The 19,395-nt window shown below is 40.6% G+C and overlaps 1 protein-coding gene across 1 annotated transcript in view; it reads left to right on the top strand.

Annotated features, from left to right (window-relative positions):
* Positions 1-19,395, top strand: part of HDA05 (histone deacetylase 5) — a 42,729-nt gene that overhangs the window by 9,428 nt on the left and 13,906 nt on the right. The window contains exons 3-5 of the mRNA XM_089164752.1: positions 1,926-2,072; positions 2,335-2,447; positions 15,968-16,179. Of these exons, the coding sequence (XP_089020878.1) occupies positions 1,926-2,072; positions 2,335-2,447; positions 15,968-16,179 (472 nt within the window). The remainder of the gene's footprint in view (positions 1-1,925; positions 2,073-2,334; positions 2,448-15,967; positions 16,180-19,395) is intronic.

Below are 19,395 nucleotides of genomic sequence, written 5' to 3'. Positions count from 1 at the left end.
TGAAGGGCAGTTCCTCTTATCATGAGCTCATGCAGAAAGTTTTGGGATGCCAATTCCTCTCAACAGTTGGGGCTTCTGCAAACCAGTATACTCTCGACTCAAGTGGCTTTGAACTTTGGTGAGACCACTGATTTTCCCGTTTATGCTGACGTGGAGAAGTTCAGGGAGGGGAAGATTTAAAGGAGGTTTGTTCTTGGAGACACTGAATTGGCATGGTTCTGTTGCAAGCATGTGAAGACCAAGCTTCTGATCTTACCTCACCTTGAGGACAAGGTGAATTTCAAAGGGGGTGGTAATGATAGGCCCCTAGAAGCAGGACACGTGGAGGGGGGAGGTGGTTACCATAACCAACATCTCTTGATGGGGGATAAAAGGTGGAAAATGTGAGGAGAGGCATCAGTTATTTTATGAGTGTTTAGGGGCAGCCTATTGGCTGAGGGCAGCGCATGCTGAAGGGGGTGATTGGCCATCAAACCCAGAGTTATCTTTCTTATTTCGCTAGTGCAGATTGGAGATTCCTATCAGTAAGTTATGGTCATAGTTGTCACGGCGACGAGGCGATACAAGGCGGTTTAGGCTAGTTGAGGAGATGAGTCGATGAGACGCCCTCTGAGGCACTTTTAAGGCGGTTGAGGCGTTTTAAGTGAAATTTTTAGTGTACATCTCATTCACTCTAATCCATTATAAATTTATCATATCTTATATAATAAAAAATCTAATATTAGCCTACCTCAAGTCATCCAACATACTACAAACCACACATAGTAGGTCCTAAATAAAAAGTCGCAGGAAGACCAAGAGAAGAAGTCGCCTGTCGCTGGCCAATGCTTGCCGGAGTGTCATTGCGGGAATCGAAGAGAAGAAGAGAGGAAAAGAGAAAGAGATTAGGATTAGAGTGAGAGTGTGAGACTTGAGTCAAGAACTTATTCTCTTTCAATTTTGTTTGTTCTTATTTTTTTATTTTGATCACATGTAGCATCATTATAAATATGCATATAGGTTCAAACAATAGATACTTTACAATCGGAATCTAATAAGTAATTCAATATATGCCTTCAATTTGGCATCTTTCATGTGATTTAAAAAAGGAAAAAAAGCGGACACCTTAAGGTATAAGGCGTCCGAGGCGCTTGAGGTGACGCCTCATACCCTAAGGCGGTCGCCTTATTGCCTAAAAATAAGGCGACGCCGATTTGAGGCGCTCCGAAGGCACCCGGATGCCGAGGCGACAATTAGGCGACAATTAGGCGATGCCTTGACAACTATGGTTATGGTATTGTCAATTGGGAATTGAAGATCTGAGGTTGAGAAGGATTCTGAAGGTGAAATCAAGCCTAGACATCTGAGACTGGTTGAGGATCAGAGTCCAACCTTCATTCTCCATCTCAGTATTCCATCCTCAAAGCTCCATCCAGGCATCTGGCAGTCTACCCTCCATTCCTCTTCTTATATCACCTTTTTCTTTTTACTTATTTATTTTTTACTTTTTAAAATTTTTCCTGAATTTCCCGAGTTCTCAAGACACCCGAAATTCAAGGTTTGACGTACACCAATCAACTACTACTATACTGCTGAGAAGCAACTTTGAGGGCTGTACTTGGGCTTATTGCAGATGTGGGTCTACAGGTCTGCATTAGGTACTTCTAGGGGTCTATTTGAATACTTTAATTAGTTGACCTTTTCTCTTCATAAAATTCACTGCTTCATGATATCTTCCTTTTTTTTTTTTTGGGCGCGGGAGGGGGGGGGAAGGATGAGACTTCTTCATGATTACTAAGTATCTTGCAACTATGTCATTGCAGGTTGTACATGTTCAATGGCCTGTAGTTGTGAACTAATGTATCATCACTTCCACTTTTTCTTGGTGGCTGGTATGGACTCTTGATATTGTTTTTCTAATTTCTAAATTCAACTGCTCTTCACAGGTAGCAGAGAGGGTCGCTGGAGGGGAACTGAGTTCTGCTGTTGCTATTGTAAGACCTCCTGGGCATCATGCAGAGCCTGATAAAGCTATGGGATTTTGTCTGTACAACAATGTTGCAATTGCAGCGAGTTATGTCCTGAATGAAAGAGTATGGAGTGTGTTTTTCTTTTCTTTTTTTTTTTTTTTTTTTTTTTTTTTTTTTTATAATTTTTTTGGAAATTTTAATCTGTTTCTCAAGATGATACTATTAGTACCAAACTACCAATAATGTATATACTTTTGCTGTTTCTTAATGTATAATACAAAATTTTAAGTTTCTTTGTTTCCCGTTCAATTAAATCTATATTCTCATTGCTGTATCTTTTCCTTTCTTGTCTTATCTTTTACCTTTCTCTTTCTTTCTATTGCAGCCTGAATTAGGCATTAACAAAATTCTTATTGTGGATTGGGATGTTCATCATGGAAATGGCACTCAGAAAATGTTTTGGAAAGACCCTCGTGTACTGTTCTTCTCTGTTCATAGGTGTGTAAGAATTTCAAGCTCCTGATATTTTCATCTCCAGTTTCCCCCACCCTTCTCTTCAGGTTTCTTCCCCCCCACCTCTTCTGGTGAGATCCCCTTGATTTCCTTCAATTCAGTAGATATAGGAGTAAAAGTAGTGCAGTGAATATTGATATCCGAGAGATACACTTGATTGAAATGCATGTTTGCTGTTGTTCAATAAGAAATTAAAAGAGATTAAAGAGGGTAAACCGTAAAAGAAATGGTGTACCAATGTACAAAGGCCTCACGCTGTATGGTCTGAGGAAGTTCGCAATGTGCACAACCTCTTTCAAAGATGTTTCCAGACCCAAAAACCAAATGTACACAACCTCACCTAAGTGTGTTTCCAGAGCCAAAAAATCAATGGCAACTGAATTACCCTACGGGGGCAAAAAGAAGCCTCTCACAAGTTGAATATTTGGGGTCAAAGTTGCACACTATGGGGTAATCACAAAATAAAATTTGATGAAGTAATGGTCAAATTCTATTGTCTTTGCACCATTTTTTGAGACATGGCCACAGTTATTAAGCACATTGGTATGCAAAGTTAGGGACCATTTGAAAGATTTGCAGGTTAAATCCATTACTTGGGCATATTGGCGACTTCCCTAGAAACCTTGTATGTTTTTCATGACCGAGTTTTCTAGAAGACTACAGTTATCATTGTCCATAAGTACCTGGGTGGAAAAATTCAGTTTTCATTGTTATGCAGCATAAACTTCAGAACATCTTAAACTATTAAATGAATCCCTTCATCTTATTATCTTGGCCTAGTTATCAAAACACCCTCTAAGGCGATGCCTTGGCTACAAGGCATTTCATGGCACCAAGGTGATGGTCTGCCTTTTGTAAATGCAAAAAAGTCCGAGTTTTCTCTAGGCAACACCTGGACAATGCCTTGTACACCATGTTGACGCTTATGGGCTAAGTGGTTGCTTTTTTGACATTTTCTACTTACATTCATCTTTTTTGGATTTTTTAAATGATCCAAATTTATTCAATAATGTCACAATAATGGTTGTATACTCTGTTACCATGTAACGAAAAGCTTGGGGATCATTTAAGGTTAAAGGGTGAAAAAATAAAAACAAAAACCTGATTGTAATAGAGACCGAATTGACTGGGACTTATTAGATTATAATTAAAACAAAAAGGAAAATCCATTGCATACTCCAATAAAATCATTACTAGTTTTGACATTACAGAGGCAAGTATAATTACTACATTCATTTTCATATTTATATAAATCATAATCATATATTATTATGCCATGCTGCTGATGAGATGACCTTTTTTTTTTTTTTTTTTAAATGATAATCTTACATTATTATAGGTCTTTAATATGTGTTTAGCTTGCAAGTAGAATAATATAAGGTTTAGTATGCTATTTCTACAATAAAATGCTCATATTATAGAAATGTGTACAAAAATGTTTGTTCGCCAAAGCGATGCCCCCAAATGCCTTGCTTTTTGCCTTGAGAACTATGCCTTGGAGACTGTCAATTGTATGAAAATAGAGAAGAAAAGAAGGTAGAAGAGAGGACTGAGGAGAGCTCAATTTCACTTGGAACTTCATGTCTGAATTTATAGACTCCCAGGTGTAATACTTTCTATTATAACCTTCTAGAGTACAAAAAATCAGAGAATAACTAGGTTACGGATTTCCTAATTGAACTCCACGTTAATAGTTGAAGTCCTAGTTTTATTCATCTTTTAAGGCTAGCACCATTTAGAATTAGCACCCAGCGCAGGGCAGCAAAGGAGTGCGAAGATCGGTCAAACCCTCAGAAAATTTTCGCACAAAGAAGGATGTTATCGGTGATGCTTCTACTTTAGATCAAATCTGATTGATTTTGTCTAACAGGGGAAGGAATGACTAAGTTAAGCCGGTGGTGAAGACTTTTGAGATGAATTTGTAGAGGAGGTTTTAGAGGGACATGGGCCTGAAGTATGAGAGTGATGTAGCCCTAGGTTTCTTGGGGATGCGGTAACAGAAGGTTCGGTTAATGGAGGAGAGTTGAGAAAGGTTGTAAAAGAAGCTGCAGATGGCACGAGTAAGGTCCTCTTGGATGTAGTCCCAAGTGGCCAAGAGAAACAAGGATTTTCATTAGGCCCTAGGGCATGATTGGACTTAGGGTAGTAGATGGCAACAAGGATTTTCAAGGATGAAGAGATGGCTTGGAGGGGATCAAGAAGCACGGTTTGGATCTCAATCTCGATGGGGATCTCGGTCCCCTAGAAAAGTGAGCTTGCAAGGGATATGATTTTTATGCCACCTCAACTTGAGCCAACTCGGTGGGTTTTAGGGCTCAGTTTGGGCTTGAATTCGGTATTTAGCCTATTTTATCCCTTTTAGATACAACTGTGGCCTGAGATTTGTGAGAAAGCAAGTGTAGATATGAGCTCCAATTCAACGCTAACTTTGAAACCAATGCATTAAAGGAGTGAACATGCAAACTTGTAAAAAATGAATTATACAGACTATTGCTTGATATAAATTGATATGTGAAGATTTAAAGTCAGAAAGTACAATAAACATGTTCAGTTGTTCACAATTTCACATAACAAGTTCAGTGTACTTATTAGTTATGCCACGGGAGTACAGGGGTAAAATCAATGGGGGCACTAAGCACTAAACAGCTCCTCCAGCTCTTGCTCCAATGACACCAGCACCACCTCCACAGCTCCTCCAATCTCACCTTGTTTCAAGATTTGCTTCAAATTCTCTTGGTCTTTGTTGTGGATGCTCTAAACATGTTGTTGATGCAAGTTAGGTGGGGTTTTAACTAAGATTCTGGTGAAATCTGGCAGAGTGAGCAAAACCAGCAAGAGGGAAATAGACTTTGTGAGATCTGTTGAGGTAAAGTTATCTTGACTCATCTTGAATGAGAGATAGGATATTGAAAGCATAGGCTCGACCAAAATCATTGAACCTTGATCTTGACTCAATTGAGGTCTCGGCTGAGATATTGTAGGCCTCAACTTTCACAAGAGATCTTGTCTCGAAATCTCAAAAACTGAGATATCTTGCAAGTTCTTGAACCATGCCAAGAAGAGAGGGTTGGAAATATTTTTTGATCAGATTTGGTGGTAGAGGCCCTAGAGGGTATGGGAGTGGATGGTGGAGGAAGCAAGGAGAGAGGAGAAGTAACAGCCCACTTCTTGCTTGAAGTTGGGAGCATTAGTTGTCCATGTCCATTTTTGGTAAGAAGTAATGGAATAGAGTTGAAGTTGATGAGCGCTTTGAGGGAGCAATGGGAGTAAGCAGTGTTCAGTTCTCAAGGTCAAGCCATTTGGGTCTTGGCTTTGGAAATGGTCTCCTCTCGGGAAGAGAGGGAGGAGAGTTCAGCAAAAAAGGATTTCTTTCCTAGTAAGGCAAGGGTAGGGAGGATTTGCTTGGAGGAGGGATTGCACTCTAGCTAGGTTAAGAGTGACAAAAGAACTCGAAAAGTGAGGTTTCTGAAGGTGGTTGAGTTCCTAGACTTGAGAACCAATTTGGAGTTGCAAAGTTTCCCTGCAAAAGCAGTAAAGATGAGAAGCATTGGACTGGGTTATCATGTGCTACCCTAACTGTGGGGAGGAAAGAGGGGTTTGTGGTATGGTGGGAGAGCTTGCTCTTGAGTGAGATCTCGCCACCTCAAAATACCGAGATCTCGACCTAGATGGCTAGATCTCGGTGAGTTTTAGGGCCCGTTGGGATGAAACTTGGTATTCAGCCTATTTAAGGCCTTTTGAACACATTGGTGGCTTTGGATTTGTGAGAAAATAACCCTAAGTTTGTCTTCTATCGACCCTGTGTGTAAAACTAAAATGCTTTGATTCTGTGAAATGCAAGGTTAGACAACATGTTATGTTGAGATATCAAGTGATTCAAGTTATCAACTTTCAAGTATCAAGTACATTCAAAGCACTTGTCTTCAAAGCTTTACAACCATAAAATGTTTTACTAAGTCATCAATCATAATCCATAAGTTCACAAGACTGCAAGATTATCACTTAGAATTCTGCATCAACTGATTCTGAATGGTGGCCACATATGACTCCCAACTTAACTCATCACTGTAGTAGGTCACATATCGGTTTATGTGGGACATATGTCTCCATGTTAGAATACTGGAGGAATAACACTCTGGGGTAACTATCAATCGTGGGTGGGTGAAAGAGCCATTGCTGCTTTTGCTATTGGTGCTGCTGTTGAATCTATGGGTAGGGGTCTAAGCTAGTCAGTCAATAGCCCACCTTCACTCCATATGTGTACTCTTCAGGTGCATGGTCTTGAGGAATAGCATGATCTCCATAAGAAGAATACCCAATGTAATCTGACCCGGTGCTATGATCCTTGTATAGGTATTCCGATGACTGTCAAATGGGCATACTTTGCTATTGTGAACCACTGTGACTATGATCTAGGCTTATGCTTCCCATGTTCAATTGAAGATCTTGTATGCTTGCATCATCATTCGTTTGTCCTTGGTTTGATTTGCTCTTTCTACTCCTAGTATAAGTTCGGGCGACAGGGGAATCGCGACTCGTATGTGTTGGATGACTCGGACCTGGTGGAGGTGACTCCCTTTGTTGACCTTGACTTCTACCAGCAACACCATTAGCTTGATTACCTCCATGACTCGGTGACTGACTTGGAGGGATGGTATCATTGGCATCATCTAAACTCCCACTACTAGACATCACCTCAGCTGTTTCAAGTCGACCAGGTGGCTCCACAAATGGTACACTTGGTCCTGCTGATGTAGCTATAACAACCTGAGCTTCATCAGAAGATATGTGGTCAGCCACAACATTTGGGCCTATGGGAGCAGCAATAGTAGGATCCGGCTGCCCTCTTGGCCCATCCAGCATTGGGCCACCTCGATCTTTAACTCACTTATATATAACATCATCTTCCTCATCCTCTGTGGTGGGCTCGTGGAATATATCAGTCAATTTAATTGGTTCCCAATTTTCATCATCCATATCATCTTGTATGTGCCTTACTCTCAACCTCATGTTTTAATGCACATACACTAAGTCCTCGAGCCTCTTACTCCCCAATTTGTTCCGTACCTTACTATGGATGAGCGAGAAGGTGCTCCAATTCTTCTCGCAATCAGAGGATGAGCAAGTCTGTGAGAGTACTTTAATTGCTATGTCCCTGAGGTTTGGCGAACTAGTTCTATATGACACCCACCAGTTAGCTACATGACCAAATATAAGAATGCATTAGCAAGTAAATCTTAGTACTTATATAACTTATAGGTTATAGTCTTATGGACTTATCAGTTATCACTTATAAAGTTATAGTAATGGACTATTTACTAGGATCATTTTTTTGCCTAGTTGCAACCGCATAGGGCTTTCCAAAACTCCTAGAGGCATCCCTGGACTCCCTGATATGTACACCAATTGTTTAATTATTGTACTTCTACTACTATATATGTACTAATGCAAGAAGTTGAAAAAACAATTGAATAAGTTCTCACCTCTCGATTGATTGTCCCCTGCATGATGGGATTTGGCACAAGCTTCTCCACCACGTGTTGCATCGCATTCATAAACCTTATGTTAAGCCCCAGATCATTTTTGTAATGGTACTTTGGGTTGAGGTAGTAAGCTTTGTATTGTGGAAATAAAAAATTTGGTTAGTGATTTTGATAGGACCCCGTGATCATGGTATTAAGCTACATTAAGGAGAGAGACAGGGGATTAGAGTTAATTAGGGGTTATCAATAGGGGAAAGATGTTAGGAATGGGGGGAGGATATATGAGTTATGTTTTGGCAGCCCTAGGCTGAGGGGCACCGTGAGGTGTTGGGGGTGACTGGCACCATTAAAATTAGTGAGTGAATCTTGTAAATTTCTTCCATTTTGCTGTTGAATTTCATGGTGAATAGAAGGTTCTTATGAACTGGCATTAGAGCAGTGTCGATCTTAGGGAGCTGAAACGGTATTGTCACTATTTTTCGGTGAAGAACAAGCGCAAAAATGGTTGATTGAAGTCAAGCTCTTTTATTGGCAACATCAGATTGAGCAAGAACATTGGCTCGCAGTAGCTCTTGAACATTTGGAAGTTGATGTGCTACATTGGGTCTACAGGAGATGCTGGCTGAAACTGCATTGGGCGAGCTTCACGGAGGCCTTAAGAATTGATTTTGGAGATGGGAGTGACAAGAAATCCATCTTAGCTTCGGACAACCATAGTGTTGCGGTTGAGACAAGCGTAGCCGAAGTCCCGATTCGAAAGTGCACATTGAAAAATGGCATGGATTAGCTGTAAACAAAGCCAGAAGAAAGCATCGGTCGGAGGGCGGAGTGTTGCCGGCAACGGAAGTTGAGCTTCACCGAATGTGGAGGAGAAAGAAGAAGAGAGGTTCGAGTAAGGGTACCTATTGGACTAGGGTGGAAGTGCACTATCCTGCTGTTAAATTGGGATGTGGTGACGAGAAGAGGCATAGTAGAAGGTCAGTAGCAATCAGCAGAAAGTTCTAGGCGGCAGCGAGGGTTGTAGCTCGTCGAACAAGGAGAAGAGAGTTTGAAGGAGGGTTTGTGGCCTCTCAACCGGTTCGCTGGTTCGGTTCGAGCTCTAAATACCAAGGACCACTTAAGCGTAGGCAAACCAAATAAAAAGACTAGATTGCCAAATTCCCTGAGAAACCCCTTTGGGCTCAACCCATTCCATTATCCCCAACCCCATCCGATTTCATTAGCCCAATCTCTGATCCATTTTTCTTAGCCCATAGTTTTAAGTGGTTAGGCTTCACTGATTTAAAAGCAACACTATGGACATGGTCCACTCTATTAACCATAAGCCCATCCCATTTCTTCTACCCCATACCCAGCCAATCTCTTTCAACCCATGGGTTTAAATATTTCGACCCCACCCATTTAAAATATCTATCATGGGCATGGCCCATTTCGTTACACCAAAACCCATTTCCTCTCATTATCATTTTGGGCCTAAATAATCTCAAACAATCAACAAAGTAGATCCAAACCAGTCTGAACCAAGCACTTACCGAACTAGGGTCTGACCGAGACACAAAAGTGGGAAGTCTCGTCTTCAACCTAGCAAAATAGAGACGGAAAGCAGGCGCCAAGAATGGAGTTGCAGCGTTGCAATGGGTGTTGGTTTCGTTGCTAGCGACATAAATTTCAAGACCAAGTGTATCGCTCCAAGCCTTGATGCTATTTCCCCAGTCTTTTCGCAGATTTGTTTTGGGGCTCTCGTATAGAGGACTGATCGCAAGTTTGGGGTGGTAGTGCTGAGGAGGTTGCTCGTGAGGTGGAAGTGCAAGGACTCAATGTTTCTTATAGGGTTGATTTGGTTCACAAAGGGACAGGATGCTAGGACTGCGATGCTCAACAGTGCAGTCCTCAACTGTTCTAGGGCAATTGCTATGAGATTTTTGGACCAAAAACTTTGGAATTTCTCTCCCACGATGGGTCTGATCTAAAAAACTTTGGAAGTGTTGTTGATGCTAGAGTGATCGTTGCTATTCTCTCATTGTCCTCTTCAGATTTGGTTCTTTAGATCATTGCAGAGAAAGGCCATCATGGGGCCAACTTGGTAATGCTTGCGAATGCGAAGAATGATGATTTTGAGAAGGGTTACTCTTCAATGGTTCCACGGTTATCAGCATTTTCCATTCAACATCAAATTCATTTTGACGATGTTTTTGGGGGTAGTTTTGATTTTGACAATTGTACAACTCGTTGGCATGGCAAGACACCAACCTTTCAGGTCACAGAGATGGAGATCCATATTGTAAGCGTGTCATTGGCCAGCAGTTGCATCTTTGGAGATGGGTTTGCTGTTGGGTCTTGGAGAATGTTGCTGAAATGGCTTGGTTGTGCGCCAAACATATGAAGAGTAAGCTTCAAAATTTCCATCACTTTGAGGACAAGGTGATTTTCAAGGGGCCAATAGTGATAGGACCCCGGGATTACAATATTAAGCTACATTGAGGAGAGAGACAGGGGATTAGAGTTAATTAGGGGTTATAAATAGGGGAAAGATGTTAGGAATGGGGGAGGATATATGAGTTATGTTTGGGCGGCCGTAAGTTGAGGGGCACCTTAAGGTGTTGGGGGTGATTGGCACCATTAAAACCAGTGAGTGAATCTTGTAAATTTCTTCCATTTTGTTGTTGAATTTCATAGTGAATAGAAGGTTTTTATTAGATTTGGTTGTTTACTTGTTTATAAAATTTAAGTTATAATAAATTAACAATGTAAATTAAAGTATACAACAAAAACTTAAAGACTTAAAAGTGACTAACCCAACCAAGTGCAAATGATGCATCAAGTGTGCCTCCCATCTATCATCGATGATCCTCTAGCAATGGGTTGTTGGACTACTACTGCATCAGGATGGCTAGATCCACGCCAAACCACTCCTCATTTGCAAACATGTGCTGTAGACCCACCACTTTTTTTTGGAAGCTTTTCAGAGCTACATAGTTGGTGGCGAATCTAGTCAATCCAGGCTTGATTAGATCACCCTTACAGTGGTTCCTCATCATCTTCAGCATATAACCATGGTTATAAGTAAAATTATTGACCCTACTAGCCCTCTCAACCACAACATTGATTGACTTTCTCTACCCTAAGTCCTTTAATATAAGATCAATCGAGTATGCTACACATGGTGTCCAAAGAGGTGGATCCTGCTGCCCTTCTTCTTCATCAGCATTTCACTAGCTTTCTTGAAGTTAGCACCGTTATTTGTGACAATTTGAACAACATTGCTTGGCCCTACCTCGACGACCACTTGCTTAAGAAGCTTGTAAAGATAGTCAATATCTTTGATTTTATCTGAGGCATCCATTGACTTAAGGAAGGATGTCTTTCCATTGAAGTTCAGCATGAAATTAATGATGGATTGTCTAGTAGGACCAGTCCATCCATTAACCATCATAGTTACACCATATGTTGTCCATCTTTCCTTCAATGAACCAATGTATTCCTCCACCTCCTGCTTTGCTTTTGGTAAATATTTATTCATTATTTCTCAAGCTGTTGGGACTTTAACCCCTACACCTGCCCTAACAACTGCATTGATCATCCCCTGATAGTATGGTGTTTTGGCTACATTGATTGTAATGTTGTTGTAGACATGATAGAAGATCTCGCTCTCGAGTGAGATCTCGCCACCTTGAAAAACCGAGATCTTGACCATCTTGGCGAGATCTCGGTCGAGATATACAATTTTTTGGCGTCAACTCGGTGGCCCATTTTGGTGAGTTTTAGGGTCTCAATTGGGTTGAAACTTGGTATTCTATTTAAGGCCTTATCCTATTTAAGGCCTTTTGAACACATTGGTGGCCTTGGATTTGTCAGAAAACAACCTTACTATGATTTCTAAGTCTACCCATAGTGTGAAACCAAAATGTTATAGGATTAGGGAATGCAAGGTTACACAACATGTAATATAGAACCTTTAAGACATATAATGAAAAGCAAGTGTGTTAAATGCATCAAGTAACCTAAATGTTGTCAAAATTCCATCCATATGAGTATCACAATCTCAATTTTCAAGAATAGAATAATAAAATTATACAACCATTAGAAGTTCAATATAAGTCATTAAATCATAAGTTCATAAGATAAGCAAAGAATGATTGATCTTCCTTCAATGTTGTGGATGTGCGCAGAGTAGTTCCAAGTGAAAATCCAGCCGAAACCCACAAAAAAAAGCAAAAATTGAGAGTTCCAGCAAGATCTAGGGCCAAATATGGCGAGATCTCGAGTGAGATATCCCAATTCTCAGCTCTTGACCTCCATCTCGTCTCGCCTACTTGAAAAAAAGAGATATCTCGCGAGATCTCCCACCATGGTTGTAGAGCATGAATTTGCTAATCGCCAACCTAGCTTCCTCCTCCCTATTGCCTTTTCTACCTTCAGCAAACATATATGAAATGCTTCTTTGATAGGTGTCTTGATGCTTGAAGAGGGAGGGGTCTTGGTCAAATGTGGCATCATAATGTGTAGTTTTCCTCCTTTCAGTCCTCTCACTTCCCCCACTTCCATGAAAACTATGTCTAGGTGGCATGGATGCCCCTGATCTCGAACCACTTGCTTCTCTTGTCTGTTCATATTGCTTCACATTCTCAAAATGTAAGGATGTCCAGCTAGCTTCCATTGCAGCCTTTATCTGTATCCACTTGGCCTGTGACTCAATACCCATATGCCTCCTCCTCTCCTCATCGTTGTTTGACTCCTCATCAACGTTAACAAAAGTTCTGTGTAGCATTGTATACAAAAAATTCCCTTTGCTTTTGTGCCATCTCATCCTTTCTGTCTCCCTCCTTTAAAAGTTGTTGCAATTGCTTGTTGCACTTCATAAGGAACCTTGGGACACGTGGCAACATCTTTGTAGCCACCATCCAAGTGTTGCTTTAATCTGGTTGAACCACCTGAATTCAAGGTCTTAAGGCAATACTTGCATTGAGTTTTTTTCTTGTCGGCAGTCAGTGGATCCCCATGTTGCCAAGCAATGTCTTGAGTCCCACTGCTAGTGCCGCCTCTCCCACTAGTTTTCATTTAAGCTACAAGTCTACAACACTCAAATACATACATGAATGCTCCCAAATAATCATTATAATAGTTTTTAGATAATTAAAAACATGTAAAACAATTTATAAAACAACAAAACACACACTTTGGTCTAAGATAACATATATACAATGCTCAAACCCTTATGAGTTCCAAGGTATTCCTTTCGGGGGATTCATTATTCGAAGGGAAGTAGACTACTCAATAATTTCACATTTCATTTATGTATTTAACATACATGTTTGTATTTTTAAAATAAACTACATAATATGAACATCATTAAAAAAAAAAGAGAGATAATTTTTAATAAAATATTAATTTTCATAATTATTTTATTTAGTTATTTAAATAAAAAAATACAGCAAACATGATAATTGAAATATGACTACATGGGGTTGTAGCCCACTTAATGTAGTTTAACATAAGTGATGATCACATTCATATCATAAGTATTTTTTTTTATATTTTTTTTTTTTTAATTTTTATTTTTTAGATATTATATTTTTTAAATACAAAAATTCAAAAAATAAATTAGTTACAGAAAATTAAATTTGTTTCCATGAAAGTGTAGATTGAAGCTAGTAGATCAATATATATTTATACTAGACTCATACACTCATTGTAGAACATTCTATTTGAAAAAATTCAAATTTGGGGAAAAACCTTACCTTTGTTGAAGATTTAGTTGAAATAGGCTTGAATGATGATAATTTGACGTTGTAGATGTGTTAAGGATGTTTGGAAGTTGAAATCTAGTTGAATCCCCCAAAAATTCCAGCCAAAAATTGATTTCCCGGCGAGATTGGAGAGTTGCAGCGAGAAAGAGGTGAGATCTGCCTCTCTAGCATGAGATGGGGGGGGTTTTAAAACCCCCTAAAGCATGTGATTGGGTCCATACTGGCGAGATCTCCCATCTCTCATCTCGTTGGGCCAAAATAACGAGATCTCGCCGAGATCTCGCACCATGGTTGGTGGACCGCATAACTAAATATTCAAAGTGGGATAGGGCCGAAGGAGGAGAGGATTGAATATGTAGTTCATAGGGGGAGTTGTAAGAAAGGTTGGGGGGGGGGGAGGGAAGGAGCATAGGAGGAATGAAATAGTGAGAGCCATGAGTTGTTCGCTAGGAATCAATCAAGTTTGGGAGCAATGCGGTCGTTACCAATCCTACAATTAAGCTAGGTCAGGAGATGATTCAACCACAGTAGATCAGTCATGGCCAAATCCTCAATGCTAGAATTGAGGGCATTGACTGCATTGGCATCAAGAGACAGGCCACAATTTCTTATGGCAATAATGGACGATTTGAAGTCACCCCCATGCCACGATAAACTCCTGTAACCGTGCCATATTTGCTTAGTTGAAGAGAATTCTTTCAAAAGATGGAATAGTTAATCCAGGGTTTTCACTAGGTAGACTACAATCCTATTTACTCTTAAGGCGCCTGATCTCCCTTTTTTTGGGGTTTGAATACACCCTTCCGGCTTCTGTTCCCTCCCGGCTGTCGGTGGGGCTTCCCTCGGTTGTGGGATGCGTTCTCTCGATCATTTTCGAGATTGAATCGTCTTCCCCCCGTGGGTTCTCGTTGGTTGTATCCTTTTGTCGTGGTTCGGCTATGCCTTAGGGATGGCCATCAATTGAAGCAATAATGGAGCTTATGTCCGACTACAAAGGAAGGCAATCAATGGGATGGTTAAAGCCATAGATAATGGAGAGAAAGTAGTGGGAGGGTGAGGATGAGAAGGATACGCGGAGGTTCAAATTTTGAGAGAAGGAATTAGAGACTTGGATTTTGGATGGGTCCTAGAGGAGCCAAATACGGCCACCGGGAGAGTGGTCATAGTTGGAGAAAAAGGACCAAGAGGGGACAATAAAGGAGACAATCCTATGGGCATTGTCTTGGAGGACATGGTCTTAAGGAGGGCATAAAAGGTAACCTTGGAGCAAGTAAAGACAGATTTGACATCCTCTTGCTTGGCTAGGGAGTTCAGACCTCTAACACTCCAGATTAAGGCCTCAGACATGACTGGAGCTGGGAGGAGTGCTACAATGTCAAGTATGATGGCTGTATTTCTGACGAGCATATGTATGACCATACCAAGGGAAGTATAAAGCGGAACTAGCTTTCACGGGGAGGGAGTCGCACAAATTTTTTTATTTGCAGCCAAAACCAATTTGATATGTTTCTTTTGAGTTAAATAGTCAGTTTTCGGTCACTGTTGACACCTTTACTCTGAAATTATAAGGGCAACTGGTGATTTTGAGCATAAAAGCACAACTTGTCTGGGAAACACCTTGGCAACCTTAGATGAATGGGTGTGATGATATTAAGAGGGTCGTCAGAAGATTGAATTTTCGTAGAACCTGCGAGTAGATCATTTGTATAGAGTGAAGATTTAAAATTTTAAAGGATGGGCTACAAAGATTTTTTAGGGGGGGGGTTTTTTTTTTGGCGGGGTGTCTTTGTTGGTGAGTTAAAAAGGATGGGCTACAAAGATGAAGTAAAGCTTTGATGATGAGTGAGGGGGTACAAATTAGAGGTGCAGAAGTATCAAGAGATAGAGAACGGGTTGAACTGGTGAGAAAAGAGGCAACTACTTAGGAGTTACTTATCGAAAGATAGTCTAATAAAGTGAAATAAATCAGGTATCCCATTGCCTATTCCAGATAGGGTTATTCTTGGTTGTGATGGGTTGATTTCTTTGATCTATTTTTCTGACCCCATATAATTCTGACATCAGATAATTATTGATAATTTTAGGCAACAGCATTCAAGCTTAGAGTATTTTGTATAAATATATTTGAAGATTGTTGGAAGCATTCTCATTTTTAGTGCTGCAACTTGGTGACTGTTGCGCTTCTGATACAAGTACAAAAATATCTGGTGGGACTGAGCTTATATGTTTAAATGACAAACCATTTATTTATTTATTTTTTGTCCTACTTATGCAGGTTTGACTTTGGAACTTTTTATCCAGTTGGAGATTACGGCAATTATACTATGGTTGGAGAAGGATCAGGTGCAGGATTCAATATAAATGTTCCTTGGGAGCATGGTCGGTGTGGTGATGCTGATTATTTTGCAGTCTGGGACCATGTCCTCATTCCTGTTGCCAGGGCTTTCAATCCAGACATGATTCTCATCTCAGGAGGATTTGATGCAGGTTAGATTTAGAGGTTCTAACTGCTATGTATTCATCCAAAAAAAAAACTGCTAATGTAGTAGGAAGAATTTGATGTTGTCCAGAAATGCTTCTATGAAGGGTTCCCACTAGATTTATATGTGTCATAGTTTTTCACTGCAAATTGGTGGCTTTTCTACAGAATCAAATATATTTGTTATGTCAGTTTGGACAAGGCTAGCCTGTTCATTTATTACAGTTACGGTGGAACTCATCTACCTTAAAAGATCAAACCCAACCTTGTCCTACCTTAATTTTGTCAGCTACATTAACTCAAAAACCAATGAGAAAAATAATTGTAGTCAATATGTATAAGGAAATCCCAAGAATGGTAAAAGGGGGAAGCCAAAGGAGCACAGCTCAACAGCTCAGGAAAACAAATCTAAGTGGAGTCAGCTACAGGAATCCTTGCCCTCCAGTTGGCTTTATCATAATCATACTTGGTACAAGCCGTAAGCTTATTATTCATTTCTCACAGCTTCCCCACTGGTCATTTTAGATTTGCCTCTAGTTCTTTTAGCTCCTCCAATCGAGATCAGATAACTCTTCTTTATTGGGGCTTCTGTAGGCCTTCGTTGGACATGGCCATACCACTTTAACCAACTTTCACAGAGACTGTCATTTATCGGTGCAACTCCCTGATCATCTCTAGTTCGTGCAATTTCCTGAATTTGGCTTTCCTAGTTCTGCCGCACATGTATCTTACAATCCTCATCTTTGTAACCCATAACTTATCTATCTAACACTTCTTTAACTACCCAACATTGAGTTTCATACATCATAGCTGGCTGCACTGGTCTCCTATACTCCTGTAGGATTTACCTTTAAGCTTTAAAGAACATGTCATGTCATACAATACCCTGAATGCTGCTCCTCACTTCAGCCATCCCACCTTAAGCCCTTGTGACACATCATCCTCACTCGTCAATATCACCTTCTTTATTTATGGTTGATCCTAGATGTCTGAGTTAGTCACTTTTTGGTATCTCTTTCTTTTCGATTTTTTACCACATTATTATCCATCAAACTGTGACAGGAAGTTACACATCATACACTGTTTTCGATATAATCTTAAAACCTTTTGATTCTAAGGTTGATCTCCTTGTCTCCAACTTAATGTTAACCCCCTCACTTTTGCCTCATCCACTAAAACAATATCATCAGCAAAGAGCGTATACCAAGGGACCTCATCTAGAATGCTCTTTGTTAACTCATCCATGATTAGAGCAAACAAATAGGGGCTTAAGGCCAATACTTGATACAGCCCAAAGCGTTCTTATTTGACTGCAATGATCTAGTAGAAGGCAAACCTCCCAGACAATGTCATTTAGTTACAACCTCTTACTTTTTCCCATCTCTTATATTGGTTTCTGTCTGGGTCCTGGTGTTCTGATGGACCCTCAATGTAAACTTCATTAATTGTTATCAAGAAATGAAGAAGAACAAACCACTAGCTACTGAGTATAATTTTAGGATAACAGTAACCGTAAGTATAGCTAGAACAACAATGGAACAGTAGCTGCATTCATTAAGTAATGTCAAAATTGATAATACTGAAGAACACAAGTTGATTCTACCAACTGATACTTAATCTGAGAAAACTATAAAGCCAACTAATCTCATCTGATAACCAGAACAGCTCCAACACACAGAGCCCCTCCGAGAGGTCTCCCCTCTCCCACAAGCCTCGCTTGTTACTTTTTCCTCCTCCCGTTTCTCTCCTCCCCTCTCCTCCTTACATATCCTAACAGTTCTAACAAACTCTTACATTCCTTCCCACTCATCCCCTGCCACCTGGACTGTCTCTTCTGCAGCACTGCTGTGAACAGAGTAATGATTGCTGTCCAATAGAATGTTGCCAGCTGTCCCTTCCTTACTTTTGTCCCCTTCAGCCACTGGAAGTGATATTGTGCTCTTCCCTTTATTCTTATGCTTGTACACCCTAGTTATGAGAGGCCTATCAACACTACCTCCCTTCAGTCTCACCTTGTCCTCAAGGTGAAAATCAGGAAATTGGTTATGCAGTTCAAAAAAATCCTCCCAAGTATTCTCACAGCTGGGTAGTTGCTTCCACTGAATCAGCACTTCAAGTTTTCCTTGGGGTGAATAACGGATGTCCAATAATTCCTCCGGAGTGAGTTGAAGCTCCCCATCGTCCGCTAAGCATGATGGCAGCGGCTGAGTAGTAATGTTACTGCCCACCACTTTCTTTAATTGAGATACATGAAAAACTGGATGCACTTTGGAAGTTGGTGGAAGGGTGAGTTTGTAAGCCACAGCACCGATTTGAGCTGCAATCAGATATGGACCATAATAAAGATGGTTGAGCTTCTCATTGGGGCGTTTGGCTAACTTCTTGAATCGGTACGGCTGAAGTTTGAGAAAGACTTCCTCCCCTACTTGGAAGGTGACATTCCTTCGGTGTTGATTGCATGATAATGCATGCGATCTTGAGCCACACGCAAATTATTCTTCAGCTCATCGAGAATGTGATCCCTTGCTCGTAAGAAAACATCAACTTCTTCCACCTTGGCCCTCCCATTTAAGCAAAGGTGGTGGTTCTCGGCCATAAACAATTTGAAAGAGTGTCATTTTAGTAGCTGAATGGTAAGTGGTATTGTACCAATATTCAGCCCATGACAGCCAAGTAGTCCACTCCTTCGGTTGCCTAGCACAGAAACAACGGAGATAGATCTCCAATCCTCGGTTGACAACCTCTGTTTGTCCATCTGTTTGAGGGTGATATGCACTGCTGAACTTGAGGTTGGTCCCGGCTAACTTGAAGAGTTCCTTCCAAAAGGTGCTCATGAAAACCCTGTCCCTATCGGACACAATTGACTTTGGAAACCCATGGAGCCTTACTATTTCTTTGCTGAAAATCACAGCTATCTCCTTGGCTATATAGGGATGTGTGATGGCAATGAAATGCCCATACTTCAAAAGTCTGTCCACCACCACAAGTATAGTATCTCCCCCTCAGGTTTTGGGCAACCCACCAATGAAGTCCAAACTTATGTCTTCCCAGATTCGATCTGGTATGGGTAGGAGCTGAAGCAGCCCTGCTGGTTTCATGGCCTGATGCTTGCTTCTTTGGCATACATCGCAACTTGCCACGAAATCTTTCACCATTCTCTTCATGCTGATCCAATATGCTACTGCTGCTAGCCTTTTATAGGTGCGGAAGTACCCGGAATGACC

Source organism: Hakea prostrata, chromosome 8 (assembly GCF_041222555.1).
Source record: "Hakea prostrata isolate BN-2017 chromosome 8, UWA_Hpros_2, whole genome shotgun sequence".
NCBI lineage: Eukaryota > Viridiplantae > Streptophyta > Magnoliopsida > Proteales > Proteaceae > Hakea > Hakea prostrata.
Note: the sequence above shows the minus strand (reverse complement) of the source record. Positions and strands in the feature narration are given on the sequence as shown.